Raw genomic sequence first — 26,668 nt, forward strand, 5'->3', positions numbered from 1 at the left:
CTTGACCCAGCTATGTATAAACAGTCATCCTGGTGTTTTCCATGCAGGGCGATACATCAATGTGTGCCATCCCCGAGTTGGATGCTAAACTGGGTCTCCCATCGGCTAGCATTGTTTTATTGACGTTAAATATCCCACAGTGCCTTTTAGGAAGAGCAGGCGAGTTATCGTCTGCACCCTGAGCAAATTTCAAATTCCTGTACCAACCTACAGAGGACACCGTATGTCCCTCTGCATGTTCTTGTAGATCTCTAGAACAAAACAAAAAAAAAATCACAGGTTAGTTAATTTACAAGTAAAAGCCACTTAGCCAATCATGCGCATCTACATTCCAGCTATCCCGCCTCTGTTTAGTGCCATTTTATAGCCTCTCTTCAAGATAAAGTTACAGCGGGTGGGTGACCCTTCTGCGAGCATTAGTCGGAGGATGTTACACATTCCACAGTGTCTTTTACACAAAGTAGGTGAGCTATTTCCGGCACCATGAATAAATTACAAATTCCTTGCTAAATCAGTTCCAGTTGAGCAGTTTCTGAAAGACAGGCCAAAAACTTTCCCTGGCCAGACCCACAAGAAGGTTCGAATAATTATGCCCATTTGGGTAGGGCTCGTTGTAGTTGTAGTAGTAGTAGTAGTTGTAGTTATTTGGTATATTCACCTTTTCACCAGTATGAATGTGGATGTGGAAATATATACAACTTTACGATTTTTTTAAATTGATGGTGATTGTCTGCATGGCAAATTTCTCCTTAAAATACATTTTTGGAAAATCCGAGCAAAAATTTTTCACAGTCACTTTATTATTTTATTTTCAACAAACTGGTCTTTAAAAACTGGTCTTCAATCCCACTCCACCCTCCAGGTCTTTAAAACAGCTGTTCACCACCATCTCTTATCCTCCCCCATCCAAAACCTTGATCTTTTCTACCCCCGCTAATTTCGGTCCCCTTGTGTTTTATACCTCTCCCCCCCCCCCCCCCCGCCCTCCCCCCTCCCCTTCCCACGCCTCCTGCCCCCAAGCCCTCTCCCTCCCACACTTCTCCCTGCTCTCAAATGTTGTGGTTGTGTGCTTCCCCTTCTCTCCCCATCTTGTCTTCCGCTCCCTCTTTTTGTATATTTTGTTTGTCTGGTTGATTTGTTTGTGAAATAAATGTTAGCTCTTTCACGAGCCTCGATTCAGTATACAAAAAAAACAAAAAACTGGATGAGTTTTGTGATGTATTCTGACAGGTGACAATTTTCATCCAATTTAAAGCTTTCGTTGCACGATTATAAAAACAACCAAAAGTATGGATTCATCAGTGAATACAATATACAATTTTACTGCAATTTAGGATGAAGGAAAGTGGTGGCCATCTTATTTGGCATACACTGGTCTGCCTGCTAGTGTTTTACAAATCACTGGCCCGGCTTCTAACGCGGGTCATTCCAAAAGTTCTCTCACTCTACTAAGATAAAAGACAAATTTTATTAATGTTTCATCACTCTACAAAGTCTCTGTGCAGTTCAATCTACATCCAACAGTCAACCAACTTTTCCAGCGCAGCGACGAAGCCTTCCTTCTGAAGTGTCGTTAACGCCATGGATGTATCGGCGTTAATCCCTTTAACAGATGTCTAATGCTTTCCAATAAGCTCGGTGGATTTTTGTTTCGTTTTTCTTCATAATACCTGCTTATTACCCTCGCATGAGGAGAGGGTATTGCATTCGAGTCCAGTTCAGTTCGAGTTTGTTTGTTTGTCTGTTTCTTTGTTTGCCCGCACAGAATAAATATGATTTTCTCTGCAACCGTTGGTCCGATTGACAGGAAATTTTCACCATAGGTGCAACTCCACTTGTTTAATTTTTAAATGATAATTATGATGTCATAGGTCACGTGGTTCGGCCGCCATCTTGGAAAAACCAAAAAACTTTGCACCTCTAAATCTCTGAATAGAAAAAAATTGAGATATGGCTCATTGCAAAGAACTCTCCATGGGGAATAAAATATGTTAATGATGATGTCATAGGTGCCTCCATTATGACATCATAATTCGACAAGTACAAAACTTCATCCGATCAAGATGAAATTTCTTGAGCATAATCTAGGACTAAATTAGTTTACATTTGGGAAAACCTGGGAAAACCACATTTCAAATCTGGCCTCCAAAGCCAGTCGCCAACTGGGCATCCTCCGTCGTGCGAAGTCCTTCCTTGGCACACCTGAGCACCTCACCACATACAAGGCTTTCATCCGCAGCTCAATGGAATACTGCTCTCCCCTCTGGGCTGGTGCTCCTGCCTCACACCTAGCTCGTCTTCATGCTGTTGAAACCAAAGCGTTCAGAATCATTGGAATCTCCCGTGATGAAGCTAACTCCGAGGGCCTTTCACTTACTCACCGCAGGCAGGTTGGTGGTCTTTCTGTCTTCTACGGACTCCTCTCCGGCCTTGCTCCCCCAGCTCTCTCTGTACTCTGTCCCCCCAATATGCCTGCAGATCGCACAAGATCTGCCTGCAACCATCTTATGGTTAAACTGCCAAAATTAAGACTCTGTGCTCACCTTCACTCTTTCATTCCTCTTTTCTCCCGCCTCTGGATAAAACTCCCCCACTCCCTTCAATCCCACTCCTCCTCCAGGTCTTTAAAACAGCTGTTCACCACCATCTCTTATCTTCCCCCATCCAAAACCTTGATCTTTTCTACCCCCACTAATTTCACCCCAAAGCCTCTTTTTTGAAATACCAACTTATTTCCTGGAAGTCCTTGGTGCCCTTGTGTTTATACTTCTCCCACCCCCCCCCCCCCTTCCCACGCCGCCTCCCCCCAAGCCCTCTCCCTCCCACACATTCCCGATGTCCCTCACAAATGTTGTTTATGTGCTTCCCCTTCTCTCCCCATCTTGTCTACCGCTCCCCTTTTTATATACTTTGGTTCTTTGTCTGTTTGATTTGTTTCTGTGATAGATGTTAGCTCTTTCATGAGACTCGATTATGTATACAAAAAAATTAAAAGTTTAGAAAAAAATAATTATGACGTCATCGGTCACGTGGTTCGGCCACCATATTTATTTTAACACAAAAGCCTTAAAAACCACTGAAAATACATCCTCGCGAGGGTTTGCAATCTTTGATTGCTCTTTCTTGTTTCATTAATGTGCATGTTTCCTCGGCCTCTTATTGAATTTATCAATAGTTCAGATGTCTTATTTACTGAAGCTCTGCTTTTATATATACAGACTTGGCATTTAATATGGAATATTTTTTTTTTTTTGACTTGGGTTTACTTTCTGAACTCGGTATATCAATCTGGTGAGTTTCTTTTACGCTTCGGTGATTTCTTTGTTGAAAGAACCATGTCACTGATTGTCTGTCGCAGCAAGAAGTCAATACCAGGATTATATCACAGGTGGCGTGACAAAATGTACGGACAGGTACGTTTGACGATTGGCTTCACAATCGGGTATATAAGGGTTGTTGCGTTCTGTATTAGTGGAAAACAACTACTGCACGTCTACAAAAGTTATTGCCGCTTCCCTTGGAGATGGTCCGTCAACTCGACAATGCTGTTTGTCATTTAGTGGTGGCTTTACGAAATTCCGGCATGAAACAGTGTGCTATTGCTCGGCAGTATGGCATCACTCAACGTCAGGTGTCAAAGATCCTGAAACGAAATGCTCAGAGGGGTGTCTCTACTCCAATACCGAGGTCGGGACGTCCCCGCAGAACCACAAGGAGGGATGATCGCCAGCTGCACCGGTTAGTCCGCAATGGCCGTACCAAGTCAGCTAATGGGCTTAGGGCTGAGTGGCAGCAACTGACAAATGTGCCTGTATCCAGAAGGCTAGTCAACCAACGACTGGTTCAAGCAGGCTATCGTGCCAGGCGTCCCCTGAGAAAGCCACGTCTGACCAGACAACCCGCCAGCGCCGATTGCAGTGGGCCAGAGAGCACCGTCAATGGCTGCCAGGACACTGGAATCACGTGATCTTCAGTGACAAGTCTAGATTTCTGGTCTATCGTCAATATGGCCGCGTCCGAGTGCGCAGACAAGTGCATGAAGCATACAACGAAGATTGTATAGTGCCAAGAGTCCAAGCTGGAGGTGGTGGGGTGACCGTTTGGGCTGCTTTTCATGCAGGGGGCAAAACTAACCTGGTTGTTCTGAATGGAAACCTGAACCAGTTCAAGCACAGGGCCATTCTGGAAGAAACATTGCTTCCATTTGTTCGTGCAGCCTTTCGAGGATACTTTGTCTTCCAAGATGACAATGCACGGCCTCATCGTGCTCGCATGATCCAACACTTTCTTGCTGACCGTGGTGTAGAGCACATGGAGTGGCCTGCCATGTCCCCGGATATGAATCCGATAGAGAACTTGTGGGCAGAATTAACGCGTCAAATCGACAACTTGGACCAGCAGCCTGCCTCTGTGCGTGAATTGCAGCAGGCTATTGTCACTGCATGGCAAGCGATTCCTGTCCAAACCTTGGCAAATCTCGTGAACAGCATGCCTCAACGTGTACGTGCTCTCCTGAATGCTCGTGGGGGTTACACGAAGTACTGAACTGTAATTTTACTGTCCGTAATCCCAGTCGTAATTTATCTTTTCTTTTTGTTAAAACGTATATACTATATATATATAACATATATATTTATATATATTATATATATATAGATATATATGTTTGTATGTATATATATATATATATATATAAATATATATATATAAATATATATATATATATATATATATATATATATATATATATATATATATATATATATACAGTATATATATATATATATATATATATATATATATATATATATATATATATATATATATATATATATATATATATATACAGTATATATATATATATATATATATATATATATATATATATATATATATATATATATGTATGTATGTATGTATGTATGTATGTATGTATGTATGCATATATATATATATATATATATATATATATATATATATATATATATATATATATATATATATATATAATTATAAAATTGAAATCTTGCGTGTTTGTGTGTAACATTCGATCGGTCCGGGGGCGTGGCTTACCCCTTTGAGAGAGTAGTAATATCCACCATTTTATTAACTCGCATAGCTTTGAGGCCTGTTTTGTAGGCCCGTGGTGTCTTGCCCTCTCTCCCAGCTTTATTTCAAATCAAATTCGATATATCATTTCATTTTTCACAGTCGCTAACATAGTTTTAGACTCGGTTGAAAAAAAACGGGAAGAAAATCGCGCCACGTTGATATACGAAAATACACCGCCTAAAATAACAGGCATACAGTATATATCTTCGTTATTTCATTCAACATTATTACCCGGAAGTAAAATATGTTTCAGGAAATTACCGAGAGATATTTCTTCGATTTTTTAAATTATTTATATGCGCATACACTTTAAATAGGTTTATTTGAAATCTTTAATTTTCACAATGTAATTTATTTGTCATTTGATGATCGGCAAAAATATGTTTCAGGAAATTACCGAGAGATATTTCTTCGATTTTTATTATTATTACCACTTCCATCTGATTTCATTTTTATCGATGGTTTTAGACTCGGTAAAAGAAATAATTGAGAACATTCACGCACACACGGGAAATTGCAGAGATATATTTTAAAAATCACGCCACGTTGATATATGAAAATACACCGCCTAAAATAACAGGCATACAGTATATATCTTCGTTATTTCATTCAACATTATTACCCGGAAGTAAAATATGTTTCAGGAAATTACCGAGAGATATTTCTTCGATTTTTAAAATTATTTATATGCGTATACACTTTAAATAGGTTTATTTGAAATCTTTAATTTTCACAATGTAATTTATTTGTCATTTGATGATCGGCAAAACGATAGCACAAACACAATACTATTTGCAGGAAGAATGTCGTATCAACCCTCCGACGGCGCTACGGACGCGGACAACGAATCACACCTCACGTCTATGGACGCGAATAGCAACATTCCTTCAAGTTCTCGTGCGGAAGCAGTATCTCCGAGGGGTGCTGAAACAGACGATGGGAGATCACGACGTCTTCAGCAGCAACGAGAAAGCCAAAGGAAGAGTCAACATGCTGAAACGCCTGAGCAAAGGTCACAGCGCCTTCAGCTGCAAAGACAAAGGGCAAGGATGAGAAGGAGTGCTGAGACGGAGGAGGTGAGAGCGCAGCGTCTTCAGGAGGAACGAGAGAGAGTCAGCTTGCGAAGGGATGCGGAATCTGCAGAGGAGACGTCACAGCGCCATCAAGAGCAGCAAGAAAGAGATCGTATGAGGAGAGATGCGGAATCTGCAGAGGAGACGGCACAGCGTCTTCAGGAGCAGCGAGAAAGAGATAGGATAAGGGAAGTTCTTGAGACAAGGCAGAGAAACGCGCAGAATGCAAGAAATTACACTTCTGCTGACGTCGGTGCGATGGACAAGATTTGTCCACATTGTAGAGCGCTTCTTTTCCAAGGTGAAACAGCTCATTTTTGCTGCACGAATGGAAAGGTGTCCTTGGGAAATCTGGGACCTTTACCCCATCAATTACACTGTTTGCCGGCGATGGACCCACAGCGAACGAATTCCGCAGGAACATCAGACAATACAACTGTCTATTTCAAATGACATCATTTGGAGGAAGCCAAGTTTCTCCTCGGCACGGTGCATGGAGCCCATCGGTCATAATTCAGGGTCAAATACATCATCGTATCGGTTCCTTCTTGCCAAATGCGGATGAACAACCGAAATTCCTCCAAATTTATTTCTTAGATCCACATGACAGCGTACAGTTGAGGATGCGGATACTCACCAATGCTGGTATTCACCGTGATGTAGTTGGAGCATTAGAGACCGTGCTGAGACAAGTGAATCCTTACGTTCACTCGTTCCGCATGGCACGCGAGGAAATAGGCAATTTGCCAGAGGCGTTCGTTCTTATTGATCCCAACAGGAGACCAGCTGGTGAACATGAGAGGAGGTTCAATGGTCAAATCGCTGATGAAGTGGGTGTCGTTGTGAAGAATACTGTCGATCCTCAAGCTACAGCGCGTCACATTGTATTGAAAGCAAGAGGAGGAGTGCTGCAAAGTATTTCTGAGTTGCACCGTTCTTACGACACACTCCAGTATGTTCTCTTCTTCCCATTCGGAGATGACGGATGGCAGCCCGAAATGAACATGACCAATGGCAGGAGATTGACTGCCATGAAATACTACTCCTACCGAATAATGAACCACGAGGATGAGTTCAACTACCTCCTCAGAGGGGGGCGTCTGTTCCAGCAGTATCTTGTTGATATGGCAGCCAAAATGGAAGGCACAAGATTGGCGTTTATAAGACTGAACCAGGCATCGCTGAGGTCTGCTACATACAGTGGCTTCACTGATGCTCTCAATGACAATGACGATTTGTCCAACATCGGACGCCGCGTACTACTGTCATCGACATTTGTAGGGGGGCCGAGGTATATGATGGAGCGATGTCAAGATGCCATGATGTACGTAAGAAAATATGGTAACGCGACCTACTTCATCACTATGACGTGTAATCCAAAGTGGCCTGAAATCTCCAATAACCTGTTTCCTCACCAAAGTGAGAACGACAGACCGGATCTCATTGCGAGAGTGTTCGAGTTGAAGAAAACGGTGTTCATTAAATACCTCACTGGATCAGAAGGCTTCTTCGGGAACTGTATCGCTCACGTTGTGTGTGTGGAGTACCAAAAGCGAGGTCTCCCTCACATACACTGTTTGCTGTGGCTCGATGAAGCTTCAAAGCCGAGACCACAAGACTATGATCGATTTGTACAAGCTGAAATACCAGATCCCGATGAAGATCCAGAGGGACACAGACTGGTGTTGAAGCACATGATCCATGGTCCATATTGTTCCACAGCAACTGGATGCTGGAAGAATGGAGCATGCAGACACAGATACCCGCGGTCATATGCTCCGTACACACGGTGCGGAGACGATTCGTACCCCATATATAGAAGAAGATCCCCAGAAATGGGAGGATTTGAAGGGCACCAAGAAGGGAGGCAACGACGACCTGTTACAAATCAGTGGGTTGTTCCCCATAATCTCTATCTCCTGAAAACGTTTGATTGCCACATCAACGTTGAAATATGCTGCTCTATAAAGTCGATCAAGTATGTTATTAAGTATGCCATGAAAGGTAGCGATCAAGCTACGTATGCACTGCGCACAAACGACGAGATAACGGAGTACTTGACGGGTAGATACATTGGACCTTCAGAGGCTGTTGCCTCCATTCTTGGATTCTCAGTCCATGACAGGAAGCCGGCCGTTATCCGTTTAGGAGTACATCTGCCAAATGACCAACAGGTATTTTTTGCTGGGAACGTTCGTGAACAAAGAAATAATCCCAATATGGCCAAAACCACGTTGACAGAGTTTATGGATCTTTGCAGACGTGACCATTTCGCTAAGATACTGTTGTACGTGGATGTTCCGAGATTCTATACATGGACCAAGAAGACATGGCAACGAAGAAAACAGGGCAGACCGGTGGAGGGCAACCCTGGAATGTTTGAGGATGACATATTGGGACGAGTTTACACTGTTTCGCCGCGTACTGGTGACCTGTACTATTTCCGACTACTCCTCCACCACGTGAGAGGGCCGACTTCGTTCGAAGTCCTGAGAACGTGTGATAATGTCATTCTACCCACATTCAAAGACGCTTGCAGAGAAATGGGTTTGCTGCAAGGAGACGCTGTCTGGCGCGAGACTCTGGAGGATGCTGAGAGGACACGCCTTCCCAGACCCATGAGGGATTTGTTCGTTGTGCTCCTCACACAAAGTGAAGTCGACAATCCATTGGATCTATGGGAACGTTTCAAGGACGCTATGGCTGAAGATTATCTTCTAGCTCATCGACGATCTGCAAATGATCCCAATATTGCCATCAACGAGCGCCATCATGACTTGGCTCTATCGTATTTGCAACAGAAACTGCAATTGTTGAACAGAACTGTTGCACATTTTCACTTGCCGACTCCAACGACTGTTCTTCGTCATGAAGGGATTGCCAACATTCACCTACTCAGAGAACTCCAATACGACACGGAGGAACAACAGCGAATCGTAGACGAAAGGCAGCTTCTGCTCAATGATGAGCAGAGAGTTGTCTATGACTTTGCGTGCGGTTGCATCCGCACGAATCAGTCATCAATGATTTTCATTGACGCGCCTGGAGGCACAGGGAAGACGTTTCTTATTAACCTGATTCTCTCTAAAGTGAGAGCGAGTGGAGAAGTTGCCCTTGCGGTGGCCTCATCTGGCATAGCTGCTACCCTCATGCCTGGTGGAAGAACAGCGCACTCAAGGTTCCAAATCCCTCTGACACCGAGGGAAGATGGCGTATGCAACATCGATAAAAATTCCACTATCGCAGACCTCTTTCGAAGTACAAAACTCATCGTGTGGGATGAGTGTCCTATGATCAGGAGAGAGAGTTTCGAGGCTGTGGATCGCACGTTGCGTGATGTATGTGACAAAGACGAGCCTTTTGGAGGGATCTTGACGATATGCTGTGGTGATTTCCGTCAACTTCTGCCCGTGGTGAAAAGAGGGTGTGATGCTGACGTTGAGAATGCGTGCATAAAGAAGTCCTACTTATGGCAGAGCTTTGGAATGTTTCACTTGAGAACTAATATGCGACTGACCGACGGAAGTGGGCAGTTTTCAAGATTTTTGCTCGACATCGGCGAGGATAGAATCGAGAAAAATGCGGATGATGAGATAGATTTGCCAGAGGATATACTGCTGACAGCGAGTGGGCTTGATGAGTGCATCGATACCATATATCCATCATTCGCCAATCCGATGGAGGTTTTTTCAGCAAGGTCTATATTAGTGCCCCTCAACGATATGATGCGAAACATCAATTCAAGATGCATCACAAGGTTCCCTGGTGCTAGCAAGGAGTATGCTGCGTTCAACAGTGTGACTGAGGGTACTGATGCGACGCACTTCCCAACGGAATTCCTAGATTCCGTTGAAGTCTCGGGATTGCCGCCGCACAACCTCGAGCTCAAAAAAGGATCCCCTATCATTTTGATGCGGAACCTGGACCCTCCGAAACTTTGCAACGGGACGCGCATGATTGTTGAGGACATGCTTCGAAATATTATAGTTGCGAGGATCATAAGTTCAACGTTTGAAGGTGAAACTGTAATGCTCCCTCGGATCCGACTAAATCTGTCGGAAGCTGAGGATATCCCTTTGCAGCGCTGCCAGTTCCCCATACAATCCTGCTTCGCAATGACGATCCATAAGGCGCAAGGGCAAACTATGGAGAATGTGCTGGTCTACCTGGAGAAACCGGTCTTCCAGCATGGTCAGCTGTATGTGGCGCTCAGTCGAGGGAAGAGGAAAGAGAACGTGCGAGTTTATGTAAATGGAGGATCGTCGACAAAGAACATCGTCATCAGAAGTGTCCTCTGACAACAAAATCGTGGTAGTCCATGGGTCGCGTGTTTTTTCAAAAAAAAAAAAAAAAACGTGATCGGAGATAAGGGCCGAAATCACGTGTCACAGGTAAGTGATTTAGAATGCTGGAGAGGTGAGCCTTATGGCTTGCTGGCCCAAATAATCTCCCTGATGATGTCCAGCGTTCGCTTTAGTTATATTCTCATATCTATTCAAACTGACTGACCCAACGGGTCATGGGTCGTCTAGTATATATATATATAGTTGAAGGCTCCATGCACAGACTATATAGCCCTCATCGAGGCCAGGCCTTAAATAAAAGAGAAGAAAAGTGTTTGATGAAAAGTGTATGATGTTTGTTTCCAAGAAAGAGAGATTGAAGTTGTTGTTAGTTGTTAAAGTTGTTAAGTTAAGTTAGTTAGAAGTTGTTAAAGTTTGAGTGAGACAGAAAGTAAGACCAGCAATCCTGACACGGAGAGTGTAAGATGGTTATGGGCACCACTTTAACGCTTCTAAGTCCGAACGGAAGTCCAACCCTGGGCGGTTGCTGTCTACATCCTATTACCTCAAACACCTACTGCTTTGGCTGTCCTTGGCCAAATAACAAGTTTGGAAGAGAAGTTCTAACTATGTTGTCTCACAGTCATCACATCGATGTTGTAGCTCTTTGAAATCTGCATAATTATGAAACTTCGGAATGCATACGCCATTATTTCAGGACACTTGCTTCAATGTCTTCATCACCGATAAACTGAAAGTCACCAAGATGTTCTTGGAATGGTCAAAGGAGATGAAAATCAAAAGATAGGAAGTCTACAATGCACCGGAATTGACTTAGAACTTCTCAATTCATCTCTGCTGGAGTAGTAATGGCTGCATTTATGAATTTCAATTGAGAAGGAATGATTGTTTCCACATTGTCCAACACTACTATCTAGGTCCTCTCCAATTTCCCTAATGGTAATCCAGTGATCCTCTAAAATTAGCTGTTGAACACATTTTATGATGGCTTAAGTGGCAGCAGTTGGTTGCACGTAAGAAAGCTCAACATCGCTCCCAATTCATGGCCATTTTGAACTCTGCTCATTCAAACAAACAACTACATGAAAGACATGCCTCATCAAATTGTATAGATAGCATCCACGTGAATTTCAACGCTCGTATGCTGTTCTCCGTAACAAAAAAATAATACAGGATGAACAGCTGTTTTACAACACACGTGACTGTGGATTGCCATCTTATTTTTATCCGGAATTCTTTTTCCAGCAGTGATATCACTTCCTGTATAACTTGTTCAGAGTAGACCATATTATTGCACAAAATTTCTGCATTTAACTTATTGTTTTTAACATCTTATACAATACACCGTTCACATAACACTTGAACTGCTCTCTTGTAAAATATATTTTTACTCTTCATCATGACTCAGTTCAAGGAAAAGCCTGAAAGGAAACAAATTAGCTGTTGTTGTTATTTCTTCCTAATTTTTTGCTAATATCACTAATGTACCTTGTCACTATGAAGATTCTATGCCTTTCATTCTCAAATGTATATTTTATACTTCTTCCTTGTCAGTTAATTGGACTTTTCTCACTCAAAACTGGCCCACACGCAAAGTTCAAAACCTGGGCTTTGTGGATGCTTTCACAATCGAAAATGAGAGCCATGGCCTAAAAGTACAGGGCATCCCAGCAATAGATAACACATTTACAATTGCAATTTATCGTTTTATCAGAGAGTGCACCAGTAATGTCTATGTAGATGCGGTTTGGAAAAAAAACGTCGGTCCCATCCGCTACATGCAAAACTAAAGTTGGAGTATCTTCTCCAAAAAGTCGCTTAGGCTACATATGAGAGCCTACCTGGTCTGTTCAGCTGATTTTCGAGGCAGGGATCACTTTTCAGTACTCCAGACCATAGCAAGAGGAAAAAAGGCAAAAAAAAAACCCCAAGATCAGTCAAAACAGGAAAATATTCTCGTTCATCATAATAATAACTAGAACAGAGAACTAGAACACTCAACTAATAACTAGAACTAGAACACTCAGTAGAGAGCATACCTCCACCTGGTTGGCCATATCACTCAATGGTGAAGAATCACTTAAAAATTCTACTAGCTGGATCCGGATCCAGATCTTCACCAAAATTGAGGATTCTTCCTTGCCAGACACCCAACCTCTCCACCAAGTTTCGTCCAAATCCGTCCAGAACCTTTTGAGATATCCTGCTATGTATCGTTTTTGGCCCTATCTCCGAATGGTGAAGAATCATTAAAAAAAAAAAATTCTCATATCCGAATCCATATTCAGATAGTCACCAAAATTGAATCTATTTGTCCTTGTCAGACACCCAACCGGTCCACCAAGTTTCGTCCAAATCCGTCCAGAACCTTTTGAGATATCTTGCTATGTATCGTTTTTGGCCCTATCTCCGAATGGTGAAGAATCGTTAAAAAAAAAAATTCTCATATCCGAATCCATATTCAGATAGTCACCAAAATTGAATCTATTTGTCCTTGCCAGACACCCAACCTCTCCACCAAGTTTCGTCCAAATCCGTCGACAACTTTTTGAGATATCCTGCTATGTATCGTTTTTTGGCCCTATCTCCCAATGGTGAAGAATCACTTTAAAAATTCTCGTAGCCGGATCCGAATCTTCACCAAAATCTAACCATTTCGTCCTTGTGACAGACGCTACATCTCTGCCAAATTTCGTCCGAATCCGTCCACAACTTTTTGAGATATTTTGTTCACAAACAAACAGACAGACAGGGGTGAAAACATAACCTCCATCCACCTTTGGTGGCGGAGGTAATAATAATCATCCCCAGACAGCGTTTTCTGTGCTGCTTCTCTCAATGCCAATGACCCTGGTACCATCCGACATAGTTTTACTTGGTGGAGCATCCTTTACTATTGTAATTTTAATAGCTTGAAAGTATTCCCCGAACATTACACTAAACTGAATGCCTTTGCAAAGGGATAGGAAGAGAACAGAGGGGTGGGTGGGACTACGACTGTCAATCAGCCTGATGGGGGCGGGGCGCTAGTCACTGTGGAAGAATTGTACACTCCAACTTGGGTTCAAATATTACAATTTATTCGTCTCTCTGAGTTGACAGCATTTAAAAAGGAAACTATACATAAATACGTGCATGGAGAGGATTAACATACACATAATAAAATCACATTTAAAACGCCTCTAATTCAGTCCTTGGAAAGTTCAGAATATATACCGATTTACCGAATATATACCATTGTTATTACACTGTCATGGCTATCATGGAACCAATTAGCGGCATGCTCTTCAACTACAACTGAGGTAAGTCCAATTACTCTCATTAGCATCTGCAACATTTTATCTGAAGAACCTCCAAGATGATCTGGAATAGTTCTACGATTTTAATTAAGATTATCAAAATACGTCAGGTCAATTTTAGTCTCGATATATCCGAAAACACTCACATATACCCACTGGTCTGCAGCCGCATTGATTTGGAAAACTTTCCTCAGTGGCCACCTTTGCACATCTGTTTCGAATTTGCTGTTTGTCTACGTATCCACACAAAATAAGTACACTTTCCTCTGCAACTGGTAGTCCGATTGACAATAAATATTTTGAGTCAGCGTTATATGTGCGTTCTCCGTTCCCCCAGGTATCTTTCTCCTGGGTACTAATGGCAATCCATGTGATGTCAATACTCATGGTAGACGTGTGATGTCAGCGCGTACTTCAAAAGCTTTCTTTTATTCACGCGATTGCGTCATCACGTGGCGGAATCCGTAATTCAATAATCTTCTATCTATAATTCCAGTAATCTCTGTCTGTACGTTTGTACGTTTGTACGTCTGTACGTCTGTACGTCTGTTTGTCTGTGACCGCTGTTTCTCGACAACCACGGGTCCGATATACTTTTAACTTGCCAGGTATATTGCTGGGGACCCGAGGATGTGCCTTTTCAAGGTTTCATATTAATCGGACAATTACTTACCGAGCTATGTCCAAAAAACGATTCAACCAATCAGAGAGCAGCGAACGATCGCGTGTGCCGAACGTGGAGGACACACTCTGCCTCGGATGGCACATTTGAGAGCGTATTCATTTATTTCACGTTTGCAAACTATGTTGGCGTTAAACTATGTTTTAAAACTAATAAAACCGAATTTGCGATTCATTCGCTTTCCTGCGCGTTTGTGCACGCGATGGCGATTTCTTTACCAAACTCCGGAAGCCGTTCGCTTTGGACCAAACCATTGCATGTAAATAGAGGGGGGGGGGGATTGTCACCGTACTCGCAAGCCGTTCGCTTTGGACCAAACCATTTCATGTAAATAGAGGGGGGGGATATAATTTTAGATATAGATATAGTACGGGCAATGCCCTAGTATCTATAATTCCAGTAATCTCTGTACGTCTGTACGTTTGTACGTCTGTTTGTTTGTCTGTGACCGCTGTTTCTCGACAACCACGGGTCCGATATACTTTTAACTTGCCAGGTATATTGCTGGGGACCCGAGGATGTGCCTTTTCAAGGTTTCATATTAATCGGACAATTACTTACCGAGCTATGTCCAAAAAACGATTCAACCAATCAGAGAGCAGCGAACGATCGCGTGTGCCGAACGTGGAGGACACACTCTGCCTCGGATGGCACATTTGAGAGCGTATTCATTTATTTCACGTTTGCAAACTATGTTGGCGTTAAACTATGTTTTAAAACTAATAAAACCGAATTTGCGATTCATTCGCTTTCCTGCGCGTTTGTGCACGCGATGGCGATTTCTTTACAAAACTCCGGAAGCCGTTCGCTTTGGACCAAACCATTGCATGTAAATAGAGGGGGGGGATTGTCACCGTACTCGCAAGCCGTTCGCTTTGGACCAAACCATTTCATGTAAATAGAGGGGGGGGGATATAATTTTAGATATAGATATAGTACGGGCAATGCCCTAGTCTATCTATAATTCCAGTAATCTCTGTACGTTTGTACGTTTGTACGTTTGTTTGTCTGTGACCGCTGTTTCTCGACAACCACGGGTCCGATATACTTTAAACTTGCCAGGTATATTGCTGGGGACCCGAGGATGTGCCTTTTCAAGGTTTGAAATTAATCGGACAAGTACTTACCGAGCTATGGCGATTTAGCCGTTCGCCGTTCGCTTTGGCGTTGCGAATGGACCAAACCATTGCATGTAAATAGAGGGGGGGGTTCTGTGGTCGTTGCGAATGGACCAAACCATTCATGTAAATAGAGGGGGGGGGGTTCTGTGGTCGTTACTGCCACGTGGTTTCAAAGTTTTTTTTTGCTGTTGTTGTTTGCACGCATGTTTTTTTGCACCCACGTACGGGCACGCCCTAGGATGTTTACACACACACACCCCTACACAAATTTTTTTTTTTTTTTTTTTTTGGCAAGGAACGGGCACCCACGTACGGGCACGTCCTAGCTTATATATAGTACGGGCATGCCCTAGTATTAATAATTTCAGCATCATCGACGTAGCCCATTACATATGTTTACCTGACTCATACCACAAAAACACACGACTTGGCACATTTACCTGGCTATCCATAAAAGTGTGGGGAAGGCCATTGTACACTGCAGGCGCTCTCGTTGAAACCCAGCTCCAAGCTCATTGGTTAGCTTCAATATTCAAGCGCCAAAACCTATACACCGCCTAAACACGCTGGATCATAAATGATTACAAAACGATTCGGCGCACCCCACTACGCCCGACACGAGAACTCCAACCTGCTTCGGAAGAACCTCGACATCCTATCTATTAATTACGTACGTCTATCGCTCAGTTCGTCAAAGCTGACAGTCAAGCTCCGAACCACACGAGCAGAACTTAAAATGGAAACGACGTATCTCGGAGTCTCCACTCGATCCGTGCAGGGAACGGAAACGCCCCAAGAGCATCGGTGCAACACGACGTGAATAGAGCTTAAAGGTTAATCTACGGAGGTCAGCCTCGTAATGTGGTAACTTTATCGATCCATCTCGCCTCGAGATTTCGCAAATCCTCGTCTCATGCGAGCAAACACTAACTATTTCATTTGCTCCCCGATGAGAGTTCGCACTCGGCCGTTCACGCTGTGCAGCCCCATACCAGGATCAGCACACATCGACCTCTAATAATATTAATATAGACTTGCATCTATATAATAATCTATATAATAATAGCGTAAGGACTCGACTTTGTTATCCCTTTTACGCCGCACCCAGTGGCCCGATGCCCACAGCACTAATGGATTTACGATCTACGAACCGCGCTCTTTGTTTATCACGTACAGCCATACTCGAAAAATCTGAATTAGTCGACTTTGGGGCCCAAAAGCATCCGATTAACTGCCGATACGACGCCATCTTACGACGCCATCGTATTGGCGTCTGCTGGGCGAAGGCGAAGCAAGCCGTCCGCTGATTGGATAGGCGAAGTCGAAAGCAAGCCGTTCACTGAGTGGACAATCCAGAGCATGCATTTGTGCTGGTGTCGGCGATCGTTGTTCATATACGCACTCTTCATTCTCATCTTTCTTCCTAACTCTTACTCAGACAAGCAAATCCCCTATGCCATCCATAATGGTACACTCTATCCATACACCACATCCTCCCTTCCGTGGATGTTCCACGGGTTTCGGCTAGTACCTAATAATCATAGCCGTCAATATTTAGAGAACACAATGATGGGTTTTACTTATTTTTATTTGCGAAAATCGAAGATTTTTCAACTATATTGGTTGTTCCTGTGCGTTATTACCTGTCCAAAAATTTTTTTGGACAAGTATGTTCATCACTCCGGTTTATGTGTTTGTCTGTCCTCTCACTTATACTTGCCTACAGGTCACTTTTAAACCGATCTTCACGAAACTTCAACAAATGGTAGAATTGCTCATAAGCTAGAAGCCTATTGTTTTGGGGGTCAATAGGTCAACATAGGTCAAAGGTCACCAACATTGTCAAATTTTTAAAATCCTCAATTTTCATTCGATTGAGTTGGAATTTTAAGAGGATTTGCATATCTGGTCACTGAATTCAACCACCAATTATGTTGAAGTCAACATAGGCCAAAAGGTCAACATAGGCCAAAAGGTCAACATAGCCCAAAAAGTCAACATTGGCCAAGTTTCCAAAATCCTAAATTTTCATCCAATTAACTTGAAATTTGAAGAGGACTTGCATATCTCGTCACTGAATTCAACCACCAAATATTTTGAGGTCAACATAGGCCAAAATGTCAACATAGGCCAAAAGGTCAACATAGGCCAAGTTTCCAAAATCCTCAATTTTCATCCAATTAACTTGAAATTTTAAGAGGATTTGCATATCTGGTCACTGAATTCAACCACCAAGTATGTTGAAGTCAACATAGGCCAAAAGGTCAACATAGGCCAAGTTTCCAAAATCCTCAATTTTCATCCAATTAACTTGAAATTTTAAGAGGATTTGCATATCTGGACACTGAATTCAACCACCAATTCTTTTTGAGGTCATCATAGGCCAACAACTTATTTTAGGGATTTCGCAAGTATCGTGCTATGCACGACATATTTCTTGTTTTATTCATTTATTATTATTTTATCTTCCCTTTATTATAGTCCCGACTATATATTCAACCATTACATTTAGGCGCTATTCTATCATCCAGTGAAGAGAGAGGTTCCCATCAATTGGGGTTATCAAGTCCAATGATAACGAAAATTCCTTTCACTTTTATAAGTACATTTGTAGGTAATCTCACAGCAATAATTACAAACGCCATTTATAGGTGCTTGTGACAGTGGAACATTTGGAGGGTCACTCTGGTCACTCAAGCGTGTGACGGGTAATATTAAAAATGTTTCACTCAGGCACCCCTATTGCTGTTGTTGTTGTTGCTGCGTGAAGAGGTCTTGCATATTCCATGCAGCCTGATTTGTTTTGTTTTGTTTTGTTTTGGGGCCATGGGTTCATATCTGAGTTTTGGATTGGTCGCCGTATTATAGGCAGACCTTTGTTTGGACACTGCTTGGCCCAATGTCCAATTTGGCCACACGCATGTCATATGTTCCTTCCCGCATGTGGTCTCTTTTTAGATCGTCAACTGTGATCATCCCGCGTACCTCTTTCTCAGTTGTGGTAACCTCTACCTTTCTCTTTCTGCAATGCACTCGCTTGCAACAACTGTATCTAACTATAATTCACCAAATGTCCGTCTGTCTGTCCGTCAGTCTGTTCCCAGGTACCGCAAAGACGGCTGAACCGATTGCAACGAAATTTTGAGTGGGTAATCCTGGGACTCCCTGGAGTAAAATAGGCTATACTGTTTTTCCATTTTTTCCCCAATTTCCAATTTTTCCAATTTTCCAGTTTTTCCAAAACCCCCTGGAGTAAAATGGGCGATATTGTCTTTCCAATTTTTCCAATTTCCAATTTTCCAATTTTCCAGTTTTTCCAAACACGATGGAATAATATTTACCGATATGAACAGTGATGTGGCTTTTATTGAAATTCTACAAATACTGTTTAGATTTTGATGATTTGTGTGTGATATGATTCAACGGGTGTTTATATAAATCGTTTAAAATTAAAAAAAAGCCTTCAATTTCTGATATTTTGCCTTTTCATTTGGGCCTCCCAATTGAAGCCCTGCCCGTAGGGCGGGTACCGTTCCCAGTTAACCTAATAGCTGCGTCAACATTTTGCATTTTTGTGTAGCCGCATCAATGCGCATGCTTAATGTCTCATGAAGATTACGTCTTAAGCTAGACAACTTACTCTTCTTTCTCAAATATTCCAGTTTCACCTTATCAAATATTCCATCTCCTGGAAAATTTAATTCTCTCTCACCATTTGTCCACTTAGACCATCTTATCCCTCCGTTCAAAGAACGACATATTTTACAATGCATCTCCGCGAGGTACCACTCCAAGTATCCAAAAGTACACTAGTAGTTTTAAAATGTTAATGATGGTTCAACTATGCATTAGTGAAGGCAAAATAAGCCACCTTTGGTAAAATGCAATTTCTTCACATCGACCCGAACCCCTGTCAGGCTGACTTTATGAGCTCATGCGAAATCCTCAAAGCTTGTTCTGGCTCTCACTCACAGTTTTACAAAGAGGATTGGTGACTCGCTCACCACCCACACCACAGTACAGGCACTCGATTGCCTGATATTTTCAAACAGTACAATTAATGCCACAAATTCAAACAGTGCAGCACCACGCCAGTATTTTGCAGCCAGAAGTACTGTATTGTCACACATCAGCATCTCCAAATCACCTATAGGCTCCTCAAAACTTTACAAACAAACTACAACTCAACAATTTCACAACAATTCACTGATGCTCTGACTAAACAACCTTACACAAACAAAACTCATTTTCAGAGAATATTCAATCTCACCTGTACCTCAAACAACCGTCTGGCTTTGCCCCTTAGGTGTGGACGGTGGTGCAGACGAGTACATCACTGACAATCTTACTATAATTCACCAAATGTCTGTCCATCCGTTCGCAGGTACCGCAAAAACGGCTGAACCGATCGCAACGATATTTTGGGTGGGTAATCCTGGGGTCCCCTGGAGTAAAATAGGCTATATTGTTTTTCCAAGTTTTCCAATTTTCCAGTTTTTCCAAACACGATGGAATAATATTTACCGATATGAACAGTGATGTGGCTTTGGTTGAAATTCTACATACCAGGAGAGAGTAGATCGACTCCTGACGAACTCTTCCTATATAAACGTGCGGCACCGAAGTAACATGGCAGCGTGTGCAAAGCGACTGGGAGACAGGTGTAGCGGCCGCTTCCGTGTTACAGATTCGGCGCGCACTCTTCACCCATAAACGTGCGACTGAAAAAGACGTGTAGCGGCTGCTTCCGTTTTGCAGAATTCAATCTTTTTTCAAAATGGGCGCCATGTACTGTTTAGATTTTGATGATTTGCGTGTGATATGATTTAACGGATGTTTATATGAATCGTTTAAAATAAAAAAGCCTTCGATTTCTGATAGTTTGCCTTTTCATTTGGGCCTCCCAATTGAAGCCCCGCCCGTAGGGCGGGTACCGTTGCAATTACACATAATTGAACTTCTCAGCAGTTTATAAATGCACGATATGTACATGGAGGGTGGGTGAATCATCACTCGCACCCTTAACCACAACCAAAACTCACTTCTGAACTTCTCAACAGTTCCCTTACTCAATTCGTCACTGCCAATTCAATAACTCACCTCGGTCTCTCTGTGCCTCTAAGGCTTATAGCCTCATACACAGACACACCAGGACGGTCAGCCTTTGTAAATCAGCAGTAGAACATCTCTATATCTGTATTTCTAAAAAAGTAAAGAAACAAGTAATAAAAACTTTTTTTATGCAAAAGGATATCGGTATTTTACTCCACAAAGTATGTAAACAAGGTAGGGATGATCATGATAAATGATGATGTGAAACCTTCCCTACTTCTTTCCTTGATAATGGTTGTCACTAGAAAAGACTGTGTGTGTGTGTGTGTGTGTGTGTGTGTGTGTGTGTGTGTGTGTGTGTGTGTGTGTGTGTGTGTGTGTGTGTGTTTGAAATAAGTGTCTTTTCTCGGGACAAACATTATTCAAGTAAGAAAGATGTAGGGATGGTTTCACATGATCATTTCTTGTGACCAGCCCTCCCTTGTTTACATACTTTGTGGAGTAACATCCCTACATCCTTTTGCATTTTAAAAAATCTTTTTATTACTCGTTATATATAAAGCAACTATACTTATTGAGCAAATATAAACAATTTTCCTTTGAGACCTATTTGTCATGAACAACAACGCGAACTATCATATTGCCTGTGGACTTGATATGCCGCAAATGTGATTTATTGCTGTCCGTCATGCTCCAAACATTTCTAGCATACCTTGTGATCGTTACCAAGGTCTCTTTGATTCAGCCACAGAGCCTTTCGCTTCAATTTCTCTGTGAAATCAGAGCATTGTGTTTCTCCACGATGCCCATCTTGTCCCAAATAAAGCTCTGAGGCATGGCCGCATCACAGTCACACTGTTCATCTCAGTGAATAGCAACACTGTCCTGATCTTTTTCTCGATGGCCTTCAGTTGAAACCTCAAAAAATGTGCTGAAAGGTTTTTGCACATGATCTCTTTATATGTTATATGTTGTGTTTGACACTAATAACAATCACTGCTTTTCAACCTGAAAATGCAATAACCATCATAGTTTCGTGGAACATTCTATAGGTGACCTTCCTATTGCTTACATAATTGAAGAAATTCAATGCAAGAGGAGGCATTTAGGCCTATCAAGTGTGCTTGAGTTTAAATAAAAGGCCCATGAAATTATTTGCATTTCTGCAATTTCTACATAATACTTCCTGGTAATTTATTGAATGCAGTTTATTTTTTATCCTGATTGTTTGTTCTCGAACAGAGTCATTTCTGATACTCTACGATAGCATATCGATAATAATAAATGTGTGTGTGTGTGTGTGTGTGTGTGTGTGTGTGTGTGTGTGTGTGTGTGTGTGTGTCTGTGTGTGTGTCAGTGTCAGTGTGTCTCCTCCATAACTCCAAAACCAAGAAACCTATCTGCCCGAAACCCTTCTTGCATACTAAGGGAACTCCAAGGAAGTGCATGAATGAAAACTGGGTATTTGAGGAAATTTCCCCTTTTGAAGATAATTAACAGGGTTGGGTGCATCATCATGAAAACCAGAAAAAGCCTTACTAAGATGGTGGCTGCTTTCACCTTGAAGACCACTTTTTGAAGCAATGTTTTATGACCAGATGCCCTTCCTGCCGCCAACCCTGTTAGTCACCTCTTGCGACATATTAACAGGGAATTACCAGTGAACTGGTCCTCAATTTGCGGACCACGGAAGGATGACAGGCTGAGTCAACCCCACTGGCGTTAATTCAGCGATCGACCGGGATTCGAACTCAGGATCCTAGGATCCCAAGCCACCACCCTAACCGCTAAGCCAACACCAGGCTACTCATTTGACCTTAACTAATGAACTCAAATGGTTATCCCTTTAAAGGTTTAGTTTCTAATGTTGCAGCCAATGTAAAGCTGGATTTAGGAAACATTGAGCAGATGGGAAGAGTTGAGCAATTTTGAAACAATAAAATAAAGCCATGATCCTCTTCAAAATAGAACGTGAAATTAATGGTCGAATTCAGTACTGGACATCGAGCCTTCAATGGTTTTTGTTGCAATACTGGCACCAAATTGGAAGTGTTGTGTAACCAGGATGTGTGTGTGGCCTTTTCTTCAGTGGCAATTTTTCATGTCAGTCTATTTAATTCAATTCCGGTTGGCTTACTCGATGTCAGGGGTAAGTGAATAAGGTGGTAATTTTAGCACGACTAAACAGATATTCATGGATGATATGTTGCTGTGAAGAGCGTGTAATAAGCATGATGTTTGGAAACAGGACACCAGCCAAAGATGGCGTGGGATTATTTTGTGAATATTAATCACTTTCATCCACACTGTGCCATGTAACTCTTACTCCTTACACAATTCCCCCACCTCTTCCATTCACCGCAACCCCCAATCCACCTGCTCACCCTGAGATGGCAAGGGCTTTTCCTGTAATAAGCTACGGGCTCCAGCAAACAGGTTCACACCACGCTTCTCACCTGCCTGCACAACGAGCCACGCTCAGCTGCCCACCTGTGAAATTGATTACCTTTGGGCTGACAGGGACATCATGAGGTGAAATTATTCCCCAGATTACTTGCCTGTGGCTGGGACAGAGAAAACCATTTGTGCGCAAACCTTGTATTTGTGCAAGGAAAGTAAAATGACTCTGGCTTCCAGGCGCAGCTCTGTTTCTTTATATGTATTTTTTTTTTCTCTCCACTGCAGCATAGAGATTGAAAACCCAAGGTGTTCCTCCCTGGGTATAAAAAAATCTTTTGATTATTGAGTGATCAATTCGACCAAACTGGTATAAATCACCCACTGGTTGACATCACATGGTACATATCACTATTCGATTGCTGTTTGTATGACAGAATAACGAGCAAAGAAAATATAAATCTTCGGCTCTCATGGAAAGGAGGACGGGAGTGATTGGCACCGTAGGTTGTAAGAAGCCCCACGACTTATGGTTCCGAAATGGGTGTCGCCCTGGCAGCTTTTGGTGGAGGTGCTGTCTCGGTGGAGCCGGGGAGCAACGTGAGCTTGGCAGGGCAGATTACGGATGTGGTGAAGCAGCCGGCCTTCATTGCTGGAATTGGTGGAGCTTGCTGGGTCATCCTCATGGGTTTCAGCGTGTGGATCTATTGCCGCCGCAAGAAGCGTAAAGGCTTGAGCAACTATGCAGGTGTGGTAGAGCCGACCCGGAGCATGCATTTGTCCTTCCTCGACTTCGAGGTGGTGGGATGTCATCACAGTGGTGATGCAATCAGAACGTTAAAAGTGACGCACTATCATTTTTACCGGAATTTGAACTCTAGGCTTACAAATCTTTTAAGCTCCCCTTCCTTGCAGGAGTCAATTCCAGCTAATTTACTCCTTGCCCATCTCGTTGTACAATAATACGATGGGCAAGCTATATTTGGTTATATAGGAGCTAGATCATGGTCCACATTGCTTATAGACATGCATGTTGGGTTTAAATTAAATAACTCACTTGGATTTGCTCAGATTTGAGTGTAGTTGAATCACAGATTATGGATAGCTGACTACCTGGCCATGGTTTGCGTCATCATATTTTATTATTCAGTGAGTCAGTGATTATTTCAATCATGAATCAGGACATTATTTTTCAGTTAAATAGAGAAAGGATTAGAAAAAAGGCAAAATTTAGACAAATATGAGAGACGTATGTATATATATATATATATATATATATATATATATATATATATATATATATATATATATATATATATTTGTATACAAGATCGAGGCTCGTGTAAGAGCTAACATCGATCACAAAAAAAAACGGACTCACAAAACATACAAAAAATGTAGCGGGAGACAAGATGGGGAGAGAGAGGGAAGCACACAAGTACAACAGCAGAGAACAGGGACATTTGGGAGATCTGTGGGAGGGAGAGGGCTTTGGGGGAAGAGGCATGGGAAGGCGGGGGGGGGGGGGGGGGTGGGAAAGTATAAAACACATGGACACTGCTGGAACTTCCAGGAAAGAAAAAGGTTGGTATTTCAAAAAAAAGTGGATTTGGGGTGAATTAGCGGGGGTAGAAAAGATCAAGGTTTTGGATGGGGGAAGATAAGAGATGGTGGTGAACAGCTGTTTTAAAGACCTGGAGGGAGGAGTGAGATTGAAGAGAGTGGGGGAATTTGTTCCAGAGGCAGGAGTAAAGAGGAATGAAGGAGTGAAGGTGAGCAGAGAGTCTTGATTTTTGGCAATTTCACCAGAAAAGGGTTACTAGCAGATCTTGTGCAACCTGTAGGAATATTTGGGGGACAGAGCACAGACAGAGCTGGGGGAGCTAGGCCGGACAGGAGTCGGTAGAAGACAGAAAGACCACTTCCCTGCCTGTGGTGAGTGACTGAAAGGCCCTCAGAGTTAACTTCATCACGGGAGAATCCAATGATTCTGAAAATTTTGAAATCTGAAATGAAAAATCTGAAAATGCATTGCTTATTTATCAATTTTTACCATCTTGATGTTGAACGCGATGAACAATATTGTTGATATTGGAAAAGAAGAATGTGTGTCAGTTGGTGAAAAAGTAATGGGAGTTGGCTGTTTGGGACATGTACCAAACCCATAACTTTGGCAGACTTATGTAAGGATATATTTATATGGCCAGACATAGGTCTTGTAATGCATACTTAGGAGTTTCTCAAAACTACTTCTATTATGCTGTAATATTTGTGAAAGAAGGATAATTGTGACGATAAGAAATTGTGTTCTGGAACTCGAGTCTAGGAAGGGAATGCATGGCGGAATGAAGGTACATACTCGATGTTTGCATGCTTGAACTAGAGACATCTTTCTATGCATGTAACTGCAGATTTGGCCTTGCTCTTCACTTCTCTAACAATTTGCTTTACCTTCTTGCAGTTCGCTCCTTCACCTTTACTCCTGCAGGTATGCCCTGCTTTCATATCCCTTTTGGCACAGCTTAACAACAATTCATTGCCTTGCATGTTAACTGCCATACTCATGATTAAAAGTCGCAACTGCCTCTGAATTGCTATGAGGCTAATGGGGTGAGCTGTACAAAATCTGAATCTAACATTTTATTTATGAATCTTGTAGCAATTAATGCAAAAAACTACCAGGGAATTGTTGCATTGGAGAAAAATGATCACAAATCCCATTGCGTCAGGTTAGGCCTTGCAGTGCATTGTACATAATTTGACAGAATAGGGGGGGGGGGGGTGGGATTCAAAGAACCAGTCTAGTTTCTTTAGGCAGAGGAGCAAAATGAACACTAATGATCCAATAAGGTCCAAGTAATCTCCAGTCTCGACCGCACACCATCATTTTGAAGGGAAGTGGTACATTGGGCGAATCCAATGGGAAGTGATGTTAAAATCTAGCTGCTAAATGTGTCACTGAGAATTAAAGTTAAGATGGCTGGGTGTTCCATGCGAGAGGTTTCGTTGGTAAACATTGTGCTGTTCTTCCCATCATTAACCTGGGGAGGGTTGGGGAAGAGGGCGCGGTTGCCATTAACCATTCCGACGAAGCTTTTAATTCCATGTGAAATATTTCCCATTGAACTTCAATCAGGATGCAATGGCTAGCAGCCATTCGTCAAGATGATGCTTCATTCTGGAGGTGAATCCTTTGCGGCGATGACGAAGGTCACGTCTGCGGTGGCAGAGCGAGGGAATGTAGCAGTTGATAGGTCACAGTGGTCCGGACGACGAGGTAACGGGTAAAACTGGACACTAGATTTTTCGAGGCCTAGCAAACTAGAGCAGCCTGATGCTGCGGGCAGGCGGGTGCACGTTTGTCAGCCTGGTAAATGGCTTGTGTCATCCCAAGGAAAATATCACTTGGCTCGGAGCTGCAGCTGCTACTGCTTCCTTTTTCCCATTACAGTGACCTTCCAGAGGACGCAGGGGACAGTCATGAGTAATGGCCGGTAAGAAAATGCTTTCCTCACTTTTTATCCTTTCAGTGTGTCTCATCAAGCCCAACACTCAGGCGATTTTCAGGCAAACACGTGCTTCAGTAATCGCTTTAACTCCGATCGATAGTTCTTCCTGTTTATTTGCC

At 42.5% G+C, this 26,668-nt stretch overlaps 1 protein-coding gene across 9 annotated transcripts in view; it reads left to right on the plus strand.

Moving 5' to 3' along the window:
- Window positions 1-26,668, plus strand: part of LOC137423404 (roundabout homolog 2) — a 409,307-nt gene that overhangs the window by 325,972 nt on the left and 56,667 nt on the right. For 5 of the 9 annotated variants that reach the window (XM_068110526.2, XM_068110534.2, XM_068110527.2 and 2 more), the window contains exons 17-19: window positions 23,600-23,788; window positions 25,502-25,528; window positions 26,435-26,534. In XM_068110526.2, coding sequence (XP_067966627.1) covers window positions 23,600-23,788; window positions 25,502-25,528; window positions 26,435-26,534 — 316 coding nt within the window. The remainder of the gene's footprint in view (window positions 1-23,599; window positions 23,789-25,501; window positions 25,529-26,434; window positions 26,535-26,668) is intronic. The other 4 variants (XM_068110530.2, XM_068110531.2, XM_068110529.2 and 1 more) reach the window with 3 other exon arrangements.

The sequence above is a fragment of the Myxine glutinosa genome, chromosome 3 (assembly GCF_964187855.1).
Source record: "Myxine glutinosa chromosome 3, kmMyxGlut1.1, whole genome shotgun sequence".
NCBI lineage: Eukaryota > Metazoa > Chordata > Myxini > Myxiniformes > Myxinidae > Myxine > Myxine glutinosa.